The following is a 14,826-nucleotide window of genomic DNA, read 5'->3' as shown; positions in this document are numbered from 1 at the left end:
CACAGGGCATGTCACAGGGCGTGTCACAGGGCGTGTCACAGGACATGTCACAGGGCGTGTCACAGGGCATGTCACACGGCTTGTCACAGGGCGTGTCACAGGGCATGTCACAGGGCGTGTCACACGGCGTGTCACAGGGCGTGTCACAGGGCATGTCACACGGCGTGTCACAGGGCGTGTCACAGGGCGTGTCACAGGGCGTGTCACACGGCATGTCACACGGCATGTCACACGGCATGTCACAGGGCATGTCACAGGGCATGTCACACGGCATGTCACACGGCATGTCACAGGGCATGTCACACGGCTTGTCACAGGGCATGTCACACGGCGTGTCACAGGGCGTGTCACAGGGCGTGTCACAGGGCATGTCACACGGCATGTCACACGGCATGTCACACGGCATGTCACACGGCATTTCACACGGCATGTCACAGGGCATGTCACACGGCTTGTCACAGGGCATGTCACACGGCGTGTCACAGGGCGTGTCACAGGGCGTGTCACAGGGCATGTCACAGGGCATGTCACAGGGCGTGTCACAGGGCGTGTCACAGGGCGTGTCACAGGGCATGTCACAGGGCGTGTTACAGGGCATGTCACACGGCGTGTCACAGGGCGTGTCACAGGGCATGTCACAGGGCGTGTCACACGGCATGTCACACGGCATGTCACACGGCATGTCACAGGGCGTGTCACAGGGCGTGTCACAGGGCGTGTCACACGGTGTGTCACAGGGCATGTCACACGGCATGACACACATGTCACAGGGCGTGTCACAGGGCGTGTCACAGGGCATGTCACAGGGCATGTCACACGGCATGTCACACGGCATGTCACAGGGCATGTCACAGGGCATGTCACAGGGCATGTCACAGGGCATGTCACACGGCGTGTCACAGGGCATGTCACACGGCATGACACACATGTCACAGGGCATGTCACAGGGCATGTCACAGGGCATGTCACACGGCATGTCACAGGGCATGTCACAGGGCATGTCACAGGGCATGTCACAGGGCATGTCACACGGCGTGTCACAGGGCATGTCACACGGCGTGTCACAGGGCATGTCACACGGCATGACACACATGTCACAGGGCATGTCACAGGGCATGTCACACGGCGTGTCACAGGGCATGTCACACAGCATGACACACATGTCACAGGGCATGTCACAGGGCGTGTCACAGGGCATGTCACAGGGCATGTCACAGGGCATGTCACAGGGTATGTCACAGGGCATGTCACACGGCGTGTCACAGGGCGTGTCACACGGCGTGTCACAGGGCGTGTCACAGGGCGTGTCACACGGCATGTCACAGGGCATGTCACACAGCATGACACACATGTCACAGGGCATGTCACAGGGCATGTCACAGGGCATGTCACACAGCATGTCACAGGGCATGTCACAGGGCGTGTCACACGGCATGTCACAGGGCATGTCACAGGGCATGTCACACGGCATGTCACAGGGCATGTCACAGGGCATGTCACAGGGCATGTCACACAGCATGTCACACGGCATGTTACAGGGCATGTCACGCGGCATGTCACACGGCATGTCACAGGGCATGTCACACGGCATGTCACAGGGCATGTCACAGGGCATGTCACACGGCATGTCACAGGGCATGTCACACGGCATGTCACGCGGCATGTCACACGGCATGTCACACGGCACATCCTACCTGTATCTGTATTCATACTACCTGCCTAGAACTAAGACCTTGTAACGTCTGTGTATAAAACGTCTTCCTGCCATGACTAACAACACTAACAGCTCCATGTACTTTGCATGCCTAGCTGATGAAGCAAAGAAAAAACATTCCACTACTACCACAGCAAGACCGACCCTCCCAATACGTACCGTCATCTTCACCGTCCAACCGGCCGGCCAACCCCAAGATCTCTTCTCCAACATTGCTTCATTTTTCTGGCCAAAATGGTTGAAGTAAGTCTTGTCTTTTATTCCCTTCTAATGGCTGAACCCCAAAAGCTGCATCTCTTCATATCAGATGGATAACTGAGCATCCAACCCAAGTCTGGATTCTGATACAGAGGGGGGGGGTATATATACACAGAGGGGGAGGGGAAAATACCGATCGGCTCCCCTGCAGATTGTTACATAGAAATGAAGGGTCTATCATTTCTCTCATAGGTGTATTTTATATGATAGAGACAGAATATCAACCAAAACCCCAGAGAGATCACATGATACAAATGTTATAAAGGGAGGAAAATAAGTATTTGATCCCCTTAGTAGTCGGGGGAGGTCCCTTAGTAGTTGGGGGAGGTTCCTTGGTAGTTGGGGAGGTTCCTTGGTAGTTGGGGGAGGTTCCTTAGTAGTTGGGGGAGGTTCCTTAGTAGTTGGGGGAGGTTCCTTAGTATTCGAGGGAGGTTCCTTAGTAGTTGGGGGTGGTTCCTTAGTAGTTGGGGGAGGTTCCTTGTTGGGAAGCACAGAGGTCGGACGTTTCTTGTAGTTGGGGGAGGTTCCTTAGTAGTTGGGGGAGGTTCCTTAGTAGTCGGGGGAGGTTCCTTAGTAGTCGGGGGAGGTCCCTTAGTAGTTGGGGGAGGTCCCTTAGTAGTTGGGGGAGGTTCCTTAGTAGTCGGGGGAGGTCCCTTAGTAGTTGGGGGAGGTTCCTTGTTGGGAAGCACAGAGGTCAGAGGTTTCTTGTAGTTGGTGATCAGGTCTCCACACATGTCAGGAGGGATTTTCTCTTCTTTACAGATCTTCTCTAAATCCTCGAAGTCTCAGCTCCTCCATACATTTTCTATGGGATTAAGGTCTGGAGACCGGCTAGGCCACTCCATCACCTTCATGTGCTTCTTATAGAGCACCTCCTTTGTTGCCTTGGCGATATGTTTTGGGTCATTGTTATGCTGGAAGACCCGTCCATGACCCATCTTCAGGGTTCTGTCTGAGGGAAGGAGGTTCTCCTCCAAGATCTTACAATACGTGACCCCGCCCATTGGCCCCCTAAATCCTCATGTTTCCCCTCCCCCGTGTGACTGTAGGGATAAAATACACCTATGATAAAAATTATAGACCCTTCATTTCTATGTAAGAGGGAGAACTTACACCATCTGCAGGGGAGACGATCGGTATTCCCCCTCCCCCTCTGTATATGGTGGGAATGAAGTAGAGGGGTGCTGATAGATTGGGGACCCTAATGGAACCCCCTGATAAACACCTTCTAGTCCTGAAATGCGGTCCTATCACCCATTATATGTGTCTCTACAGCATGTGTAGATTAGGTCAGGGTCACCGGGTGGCAGATGAAGTGTACCTGTCAATGTCCCAGTCACCAGATCCCCGATGGTTCATTCAGGCCCCTCAGATAACCTGCCTCTGGGTTTTCCTTGAGCCAATCCCCACCGCACAGCACATAGCTTGGGATCTCTTCAATAGAGCCGGGGACCCAGCAAGTCACTGGGGCCCCTTTCAGCAACATGAAGCTCCACGTAGCATGCGACCCCTGGTAGGCCATATCGCCGGGGTCTGTTGGATGCGCACACTCTGAAGGTGGGTGCCGCACCTGGAACCTGGAACCAGTGAAGAACCAACAAAAATGGCGTCTTCCACAGATATACTCTCCCCCAGCATGCCCCGCGAGGGAAAACTCCTCTAATTGGCTGCTGGGGAAAAGTGGCTCTGCCAGAACCCCTCTAGCGCCAACTGTCGCTCAGGGGTGGGATCGGCACCCCTGGAACGCAGACTGACCTACAGGACAGTTCAGGAATGACAGCAGCCCAGATTTAACAAATTATGAATGGGAGCAAAATAACTCTCCCATCCCCCACTAACTTTAGCGTAGTGCCCATACTGAAAGTAAGGGGGCGCTACACTCTATATACCGCTTCCTCTATATACCGCTTCCTCTATATACCTCTATATACCGCTTCCTCTATATACCTCTATATTCCGCTTCCTCTATATACCTCTATATTCCCCTTCCTCTATATACCTCTATATACCGCTTCCTTCCAGTCCAAATATAGATATCAGATATTCCAACCCCTATAAACAAGACGATACTCGTGTGATTGCTGAACATGGACTGTGTATTAGAACCAGAATACAAGTCTTATATACAGTAGAAGAGGAGGTTCCCCCCTCCTGCTCATATTACTCTAACAATACACCTGTAACCAGAAACATAAATTTACATGAGCTAATTAACTAATCCTTTAAAGCAGACGATGTGACTCCCTATCTACAATACACGTTATCATACATATCAACACAGAACTCCTTCATACAATTCCCAGGGTCCCCAGGCATACAGCTCACAAAGAGCACCATTCCCCCCAAATGCCAGGGCCCATGATCGGTAGGCAAGAGGCGAGCATTCAGTCCCCTCCAAAAGCCTCCGTCCCGGGGGAGTCTGTCACACCAACTATTAATAATACTAAACCTGGGACTTCTGTCCCTTCCATCCCTCCTTCTGCTGCACTCAGTACACTCCCAGGGAAAGCACCTCGGTGGAAATCATTGTCTCAGACATGGATGATAATTACTTTTTCTTTTCTCAGGTTTTGAAGAGAGAGATCCCCTCACACACCGTGTTCAAACAATCTTCATCCCAATCAATGAGCAATCATCAAATCCCTGTTCTCACCACACAATGCCATTCCAGATCTGGGACCCGGAGGACAGATTGTCTCAGACAGTCCTAAAAGATGACCCACAACCCAAAGACTTTGATACAGAAATGAAGTGTGTAGTCAGAATTACATTCTAGAATAGTAAATATGGGGAGGAAGTCTTCATCATTAGAAGGCCAGGAGCACATGAAGACTACGTGACGTTCCCACCACACAATGTCTGGATAGAGCCTTCCCCCCCACCACACAATGTCTGGATAGAGCCTTCCCCCCCACCACACAATGTCTGGGTAGAGCCTTCCCCCCACCACACAATGTCTGGATAGAGCCTTCCCCCCCACCACACAATGTCTGGATAGAGCCTTCCCCCCCACCACACAATGTCTGGATAGAGCCTTCCCCCCACCACACAATGTCTGGGTAGAGCCTTCACCCCACCACACAATGTCTGGATAGAGCCTTCCCCCCACCACACAATGTCTGGATAGAGCCTTCCCCCCCCACCACACAATGTCTGGATAGAGCCTTCCCCCCCACCACACAATGTCTGGGTAGAGCCTTCCCCCCCCACCACACAATGTCTGGATAGAGCCTTCCCCCCACCACACAATGTCTGGGTAGAGCCTTCACCCCACCACACAATGTCTGGATAGAGCCTTCCCCCCCACCACACAATGTCTGGATAGAGCCTTCCCCCCCACCACACAATGTCTGGATAGAGCCTTCCCCCCCACCACACAATGTCTGGATAGAGCCTTCCCCCCCACCACACAATGTCTGGATAGAGCCTTCCCCCCCACCACACAATGTCTGGATGGAGCCTTCCCCCCCACCACACAATGTCTGGATAGAGCCTTCCCCCCACCGCACAATGTCTGGATAGAACCTTCCCCCCCACCACACAATGTCTGGATAGAGCCTTCCCCCCCACCACACAATGTCTGGATGGAGCCTTCCCCCCCACCACACAATGTCTGGATAGAGCCTTCCCCCCCACCACACAATGTCTGGATAGAGCCTTCCCCCACCACACAATGTCTGGATAGAGCCTTCCCCCCCACCACACAATGTCTGGATAGAGCCTTCCCCCCACCACACAATGTCTGGGTAGAGCCTTCACCCCCACCACACAATGTCTGGATAGAGCCTTCCCCCCACCACACAATGTCTGGGTAGAGCCTTCCCCCCCCACCACACAATGTCTGGATAGAGCCTTCCCCCCCACCACACAATGTCTGGATAGAGCCTTCCCCCCCACCACACAATGTCTGGATAGAGCCTTCCCCCCACCACACAATGTCTGGGTAGAGCCTTCCCCCCCCCACCACACAATGTCTGGATAGAGCCTTCCCCCCCACCACACAATGTCTGGATAGAGCCTTCCCCCCCACCACACAATGTCTGGATAGAGCCTTCCCCCCACCACACAATGTCTGGATAGAGCCTTCCCCCCACCACACAATGTCTGGATAGAGCTGTAACGGTCACCACCGTTTACGACCTTCCATCCACGACAACAGCTCATCTGACACACAGACAGAACAGCAGGCATCCCATTTTCCCAGAATCAAGACGAGACACGCAGCTCTGTACTTGTTCCAAATGTAATGATACTTTAATGATTTCTTCTCAGCTTTTTATATAGTACAACAGGTCACAGAATTTACAGGAACAATCAAACTGTCCCCCCCCCCCCCTCATCACACACTAAGGCTAATTACTAAACATTCTTTAATTAATAACAACAAAACCTTCACCCACTCCGTCTCCTAGGCAGACGTTTCGTCTCCGCATACAGAGACAGTGTTATCACACATAACAGTTTTTAGCATGCATAATTATAGGTCTGGGAGCAGACCTGGGATTAACACCTGTCCGTTACAACACCTTTACACAAGGACAATGGACTGCCTCCCAGGCCCTGATTCAATTAGCATGTCACTAGAAATCATAGAATATTCTTTGCAGGCATTTTAAGGAATATACTGTAAAACACTATCCATGCCAGAACAATCCAACATCTTGCAGTGTCTCAAAATCCTGCAATACGAACTGTCAGTGATGTCCCATCTCATGTAATACATGAGTTATGATTCACTTGCCACTCCATGCCCAAAGGGCACAGAGTGGACTCAGACCCAAGACTTATCAGGGACGCTGACACAGGAGTATCCCCCATCCTCACAAAGTCTCTGGATGTCCCGGGTCATTCCTTTACATCTCTCCCCTTTCGGTGGGAGACTGACACAGGAGGAGACCCCGAACGGGTTGACTCCGAAGTTAGTCAGTAGATCCAGTCCTCCAATGCTGGTATCCATACCGTACCCCAAATAAATTGCTCCAAACAGAGCATTACTCACCCAGCCAACCTCTGTCTCTCTAAGAGAATCTGCCTGCCGCTGGAGAGAGGCCTGGACTGGCCCTTCTCCCTGGAGTCCTTTCAGCCGCTGGAGAGAAGACAGGATGACTGGGCTCAGTCCATCATGTGGTTGGGGATCTGGGCCAACTGGCCACCATTCCTGGGGTATTCCAGTGGAGACTGAAGTCCCATCCACTGGTAGTAGAAAATCCCCTGATGCTTGCAAAGCAAAGCCGACATCCCCCTGTCTCTGTGACGCACCATTTTCTGGGGTTGTGTCAGTGGAGACCACAGTCCCATCCACTGCCCCAGGAACCCCCTCTTCTGCTAGGTGAGAGCAGAGGCTTGTGGCACTCTGCTCCGTTGCCAGCCCTTCTGCTGGGTCGCTTTGAGTGGAGACCACAGTCTCATCCACTCCCACAGGAACTCCCTCTCCTGCTAGGTGAGAACAGAGGCTGGTGGCGCTCTGCTCTGTTGCCAGCTCTTCTGCTGGGTCGCTTTGGGGGGAGACCACAGTCCCATCCCCCGATGTCAGCTCAAGCTGCAGCCATGTGCCGCAGCCAGTATCATCCTGCCCTGCTGCCAGGGATTCAGCTGGGGGTAAATGCTTTACCACCACAGCTTGTTGCTGGGGAGAGGGGCCAATTGCCCCGGCTCCCTGGAACTCCACTTCCATGGTGACTGGCATCTGTACCTCTCCCCTCTCTTCAGTTGGTGCTGCTGTGACTTCTGCTGCTGCAGCACCTCTTTGCTCTAGCCAAGTGGCATCCACAGCCGCTATAACCCGGTCTATGATCTCCGGTGGAGGATTAGGTCCATACTGTGCCAGTCCACGTCTAACAGCCCGGTCCCAAAACTCTTCATCAGGTGTCCTGTCTGTTATGCTGGGCCTCTCAGCTCTATCCATTTCGACAAGTTGTGCGATAATGTCCCTTCTCTTACGGTTGCTGGCCGATCTGCCCCGGCTCTCCACTAAATCCTTGAGGGAAGAGAGCTTCAGCCGTTCATACAGCGTCTCCATCGTCCTGTGTCCTTGTCGCCGTCCTTTAAGCGATGGAATTATCCCACTGCTGTGCCACCACTGTAACGGTCACCACCGTTTACGACCTTCCATCCACGACAACAGCTCATCTGACACACAGACAGAACAGCAGGCATCCCATTTTCCCAGAATCAAGACGAGACACGCAGCTCTGTACTTGTTCCAAATGTAATGACACTTTAATGATTTCTTCTCAGCTTTTTATATAGTACAACAGGTCACAGAATTTACAGGAACAATCAAACTGTCCCCCCCCCCCCTCATCACACACTAAGGCTAATTACTAAACATTCTTTAATTAATAACAACAAAACCTTCACCCACTCCGTCTCCTAGGCAGACGTTTCGTCTCCGCATACAGAGACAGTGTTATCACACATAACAGTTTTTAGCATGCATAATTATAGGTCTGGGAGCAGACCTGGGATTAACACCTGTCCGTTACAACACCTTTACACAAGGACAATGGACTGCCTCCCAGGCCCTGATTCAATTAGCATGTCACTAGAAATCATAGAATATTCTTTGCAGGCATTTTAAGGAATATACTGTAAAACACTATCCATGCCAGAACAATCCAACATCTTGCAGTGTCTCAAAATCCTGCAATACGAACTGTCAGTGATGTCCCATCTCATGTAATACATGAGTTATGATTCACTTGCCACTCCATGCCCAAAGGGCACAGAGTGGACTCAGACCCAAGACTTATCAGGGACGCTGACACAGGAGTATCCCCCATCCTCACAAAGTCTATGGATGTCCCGGGTCATTCCTTTACAAGAGCCTTCCCCCCCACCACACAATGTCTGGATGGAGTCCTCCCACCCACCACACAATGTCTGGGTAGAGCCTTCACCCCACCACACAATGTCTGGATAGAGCCTTCCCCCCCCCACCACACAATGTCTGGATAGAGCCTCCCCCCAGCACACAATGTCTGGATAGAGCCTTCCCCCCCACCACACAATGTCTGGATAGAGCCTTTCTCCCACCACACAATGTCTGGATGGAGCCTTCCCCCCACCACACAATATCTGGATAGAGCCTTCCCCCCCACCACACAATGTCTGGATGGAGTCTTCCCCCCCACCACACAATGTCTGGATGGAGCCCTCCCACCCACCACACAATGTCTGGATAGAGCCTTCCCCCCACCACACAATGTCTGGATGGAGTCCTCCCCCCCACCACACAATGTCTGGATGGAGCCCTCCCACCCACCACACAATGTCTGGATGGAGCCTTCCCCCCACCACACAATATCTGGATGGAGCCTTCCCCCCACCACACAATGTCTGGATGGAGTCTTCCCCCCCACCACACAATGTCTGGATAGAGCCTTCCCCCCACCGCACAATGTCTGGATAGAGCCTTCCCCCCACCACACAATGTCTGGATAGAGCCTTCCCCCCCACCACACAATGTCTGGATAGAGCCTTCCCCCCACCACACAATGTCTGGATGGAGTCTTCCCCCCCACCACACAATGTCTGGATAGAGCCTTCCCCCCACCGCACAATGTCTGGATAGAGCCTTCCCCCCCACCACACAATGTCTGGATAGAGCCTTCCCCCCCACCACACAATGTCTGGATAGAGCCTTCCCCCCCACCACACAATGTCTGGATAGAGCCTTCCCCCCCACCACACAATGTCCGGATGGAGCCTTCCCACCCACCACACAATGTCCGGATGGAGCCTTCCCAGTCACCACACAATGTCCGGATGGAGCCTCCCCCCCACCACACAATGTCTGGATGGAGCCTTCCCCCCACCACACAATGTCCGGATGGAGCCTTCCCACCCACCACACAATGTCCGGATGGAGCCAGGGGTCCTCTCACCTGTGTCCTCTCACCTGTGTGCTCTCGCCATGTGTCCTCTCACATGTGTCCTCTCACCTGTGTCTTCTCACCATGTGTCCTCTCACCTGTGTCTTCTCACCTGTGTCCTCTCACCTGTGTCTTCTCACCATGTGTCTTCTCACCTGTGTCCTCTCACCTTGTATCCTCTCACCATGTGTCCTCTCACCGTGTGTTCTCTCACCTGTGTCTTCTCACCTGTATCTTCTCACCTTGTATCCTCTCACCATGTGTCCTCTCACCTGTGTCCTCTCACCTGTGTCCTCTCACCATGTGTTTTCTCAGCTGTGTCTTCTCACCTGTGTGTTCTCACCTTGTATCCTCTCACCATGTGTCCTCTCACCTGTGTCCTCTCACCTGTGTCCTCTCACCATGTGTTTTCTCACCTGTGTCTTCTCACCTGTGTCCTCTCACCTGTGTCCTCTCACCGTGTGTTCTCTCACCTGTGTCCTCTCACCTGTATCCTCTTACCTGTGTCTTCTCACCTGTGTCTTCTCACCTGTATCCTCTCACCTGTGTCTTCTCACCTGTGTCTTCTCACCTTGTATCCTCTCACCATGTGTCCTCTCACCTTGTGTCCTCTCACCTGTGTCTTCTCACCTGTGTCCTCTCACCTGTGTCTTCTCACCTGTGTCCTCTCACCTGTGTCCTCTCACCATGTGTTCTCTCACCTGTGTCCTCTCACCTGTATCCTCTCACCTGTGTCTTCTCACCTGTGTCTTCTCACCTGTGTCCTCTCACCTGTGTCCTCTCACCTTGTATCCTCTCACATGTATCCTCTCACCTGTGTCCTCTCACCTGTGTCTTCTCACCTTGTGTCTTCTCACCTTGTATCCTCTCACCTGTGTCCTCTCACCTGTGTCCTCTCACCTATGTCTTCTCACCTGTGTCCTCTCACCTGTGTCTTCTTACCTGTATCCTCTCACCTGTGTCCTCTCACCTGTGTCCTCTCACCTTGTATCCTCTCACCTGTGTCCTCTCACCTGTGTCCACTCGCCTTTTATTGGTGATATTTAGATTAACAGTATTTTAACTTTCAATCCTTAGTTTTGATTGTGATTAAACCCTAAAGAGGCCGTTATCGATACAGCAAGTGGCAGCCCTGGCACAGGTGATGGCAGGTGTGGTGCAGGTGAGGGCCCCAGGCCAACAGGACATTTGCTCTTCCCTGTTATCACTTGGACCCCCCAGCTTGCCTCTAGATCCGGACAGCAGTGACACCTCGCCACAGACAAAAGCTGTCTTCTGATTGGTCGGAACTCGGGAAGAATTAGGGAATTACGTCTTGTATGTTCTATAAATGTCTGTTATTATTTTGTAGCCGTATTTCAGGATTATTATTATTATTATTATTATTATTATTATTATTGGCAGCGGATTCAGCTGGGTTATGAGTCTGCAGTAATAAAGCGAATCTCACCAATCTGTGTCGCCTCCTTTCTATCCTCCAATAAAATCCTCCGCCATTCCTGTGGGTGTGAAATGAGACATCGGGGGGAGGGGGGGGGACTCCGAATAAAAAATGATTTGTATCATATGGAGAAATCTAACGACTGACTCCAGGTATTAGGGCTCATTCATCCCCAGTATTAGGGCCCATTCACCCCCGGGTATTAGGGCCCATTCACCCCCGGGTATTAGGGCCCATTCACCCCCGGGTATTAGGGCCCATTCACTCCCAGTATTAGGGCCCATTCACCCCCGGGTATTAGGGCCCATTCACACCCAGTATTAGGGCCCATTCACCCCCGGGTATTAGGGCCCATTCACCCCCGGGTATTAGGGCCCATTCACCCCCGGGTATTAGGGCCCATTCACAGCCTTGCATTACACTTCCAGACAGACCACACCTCCTGTAACAAGCCCTCTTATCCACCCTGCTTCACAGTTGTTGACTTTAACGGCATGGCTGTTAATACCCAGGCCCTGAAGGAAGGGGCATTACTGATTCTGTCATACCCCCTTTCATCAAAGCCCAAATTCCTATAAAATCTACCATTGCACTTGGAAGGCCTATATGGCTGCTGGGAAAGCACTCGGGAATATTCCTCACATCCTGAACTTCCTCCAGTCTGGTCCAGGCCAGCATTTGGCTCTTAAAGGGACAGATTTCTGTCCTATTTATTCTGTTTGAAAGACCTTCGGCTTGGAAAATGTAAGACCTTCATACAGGGATGTAAATCTGGTACTTTTGGTCCTTCAAATTTGCCTTTTTGGTGGCTATTACCTCCGTTGGGGGTGTCTTTGAGTTGGCGGCTGTTCTTGTAAAAAAGCCCCTTTTCGGGGGCGTGGCCAGCATGGCAGACTGAACGGACGTGTTTGCTGAGCTCTGCTGGGGAAAATCCGAAAATCTATCCGTATATTGGGGGAAACGCCAAATATCCAAGCTCATAGGCTTCATATGCCTTCCAAGTCTTCTGGGGGCCCGAAAAGGGGCAAGAGACTGAAGTTCCCGGTGGTGATTGAGGCACTAGAAAGCCCGATTCCAGAGATCTGGGGCACGCCAGCGCGCCTTCACAATATGGCGTCGCAAACGGACCAGGCCGAAAGTGCCTCCTCGCCTGGGATGCCAGAAGTGATGGCAGCCATTTCATCCTGCCAGGCAGCTGTTGCGACCTGCCAGACCATGCTTACCTCCAAGATCGAGGCCGTGCAGATGGATGTGGGGTTGCAGCGCCAGGATCTGGACAAGATACGGTCGAGAGTTACCGCGACCGAACAGCGTGTCAGCGATGTGGAAGACACGGTCTCCAGCCACGAATCCTCGATCCGGTCGCTCACTACCAAGGTGAGGGCGCTCGAATACCGTGCGGAAGACGCCGAAAACCGGAGCAGACGTAATAACATCCGCATCGTCGGTCTGCCGGAGGGAGTGGAGGGCCGCAACTCGGCGGCCTTCAATGAGGATCTATTCCGCTCCTTACTACCGGCTGCGCGGCTGTCCCCCTACTTTGCAGTGGAGAGGGCCCATCGGGTGCCGCCGAGGCCTGGACCGGAGGGGGCTACCCCCCGCACCTTCATACTCCGCCTGATGAATTTCAGGGATCGGGACGAGATTCTCCGGGCGGCGCGGCAGGCTTCCATACCGCAACACCAACCTGATGATGTTCCTGAATTATACTGTGGAGACCCAGCGGCAACGGAGATCCTTTGATGGTGTTAAGGCGGCACTCTGGGCAAAGGGAATCATCTACAGCATCCTGTTCCCAGCTAAGCTGCGGGTGGTAGACGGGGAGACCGTCCGGATCTTCACCAGCCCCAAAGATGCCAGCGGGTGGCTGGAGACTCTTCCTCCGTAGGATTGCACGTTTGGATGTTGTGACGAGATCCTTGCTCGCCCAGGTCCTGCTCTCCCGACACTCCTCTGCTACCAGTGAGTCAGCTTGCAGATTGCAACGTCTGATGGTCCAGTCATCCAAGGTTCCGGGGTCCGAACTACAGCTATGTGCCATTCAGACCCATTAAGAACACACACCAGGCAGGCTGTATGTAAGTTCCAACAGGACTCTTTATTACAGAATTTGGAACATCCCACTCCCAACAACCGCTTTCCTATTGGTCAATTGTAAAGTATATGCAGTCTTCACTCAAGTCCTCCTTGACCATGCAAATGAGGACTTGAAATTGTCAACAGGGATTGGTCCAATAGTTTGGATAGAAAGACTTGTGTATTGAGACAGAAGCCCCAGGGGGCAATCAATGTACACAATAACCCGGTCTACTTAATTACTACCTCTGAGAGGTTACATTGCTTTAGACAATAGAATGCTAATTCAATACAGCTGACAGGAGGCTTCTGACCTTTAGAACAATACAAAGTCCCTTAGCATAAACACATACATCTTCAAACATACATAATAGATTCAATTAACCTTCAAGCCCCGATTCTAGCTAGACGGACTGTCTCCGACACCCGCTCTTAACCTGCAGAACACAATAAAAGGTATTTCGCAAGCTGGTTCCACTTAGCATTTCACAAGCCTTGCATTGAATGTCCCTCTCCTGTGTAACAGATGCCAAGTAGAAACACTTTAATATCTCAAGGTCCATGACATTACTTCCCCTGGGAAACAGTCCAACAGCCGCAGTGGGGCCCAAACGGGTCAACTCGAGGATGTTGGAAAAGTAGTCTTAAGGTTCCAGGACTGTCTGCTGGGATGACCCATCTGCCTTCCTGTTTTGAGGTCCTGGCCCATAATCGGACGGCAAGAGGCTCACATTCAGTCCTCTCCAAAAGCCCCTGTCCCGGCTAGGCCTGTCATACATCTCCCCCTTTGGCAGGAGACTAACACTGGGAGAGACCCCAATTCCGGTACCCACCCAGTACCCCAGATAACTTGTCCCAAACAGAGCATTACTCACCCAGCCAATCTCTGCCTCTCTCAGAGAACACGCCTGCCGCTGGGGAGAGGCCTGGACTGGCCCTTCTCCCTGGAGTCCTTTCAGCCGCTGGAGAGAAGACATGGTGGCTGGGCTCAGTTCATCATGCCGTTGGGAATCTGGGCCAACTGGCCACCATTCCTGGGGTATACCAGTGGAGACTGCAGTCCCATCCACTGATGCTAGGTAAAAATCCCCCGGTGCTTGCAAAGCCGACATCCTCCTGTCTCAGTGCCGCACCATGTTCTGGGGTTGTGTCCGTGGAGATCGGAGTCCCATCCACTACCACAGGAACCCCCTCTTCTGTTAGTTGAGAGCAGAGGCCCGGGGCACTCTGCTCTGTTGCCAGCTCTTCCGCTGGGTTGCTGTGAGTGGGGACAACAGTCCCATCCACCGATATCCGCTCAAGCTGTAGTTGTGTGCAGCCGCCAGTAGCATCCTGTCCTGCTGCCAGTGATTCAGCTGGGAGTACGAGCTTTACCACCTCAGCTTGTTGCTGGGGAGGGGGGCCAACCGCCCCGGCTCCCTGGAACTCCACAGTTGGTCCCGGTGCTGGGCAGAGATGGCTAG

At 52.5% G+C, this 14,826-nt stretch overlaps 1 protein-coding gene across 1 annotated transcript in view; it reads left to right on the top strand.

Moving 5' to 3' along the window:
• Nucleotides 1-6,081, top strand: part of LOC120921522 (E3 ubiquitin-protein ligase RNF12-B-like) — a 29,270-nt gene extending 23,189 nt beyond the window's left edge. The window contains exon 3 of the mRNA XM_040334010.1: nucleotides 4,540-6,081. Within this exon, the coding sequence (XP_040189944.1) occupies nucleotides 4,540-4,546 (7 nt within the window). The 3' untranslated portion in view covers nucleotides 4,547-6,081. The remainder of the gene's footprint in view (nucleotides 1-4,539) is intronic.
• The last annotated feature ends 8,745 nt before the right edge of the window (nucleotides 6,082-14,826 follow it).

This window comes from Rana temporaria (assembly GCF_905171775.1).
Source record: "Rana temporaria chromosome 1 unlocalized genomic scaffold, aRanTem1.1 chr1d, whole genome shotgun sequence".
NCBI lineage: Eukaryota > Metazoa > Chordata > Amphibia > Anura > Ranidae > Rana > Rana temporaria.
This window is presented reverse-complemented; position numbering and strand designations above follow the sequence as displayed.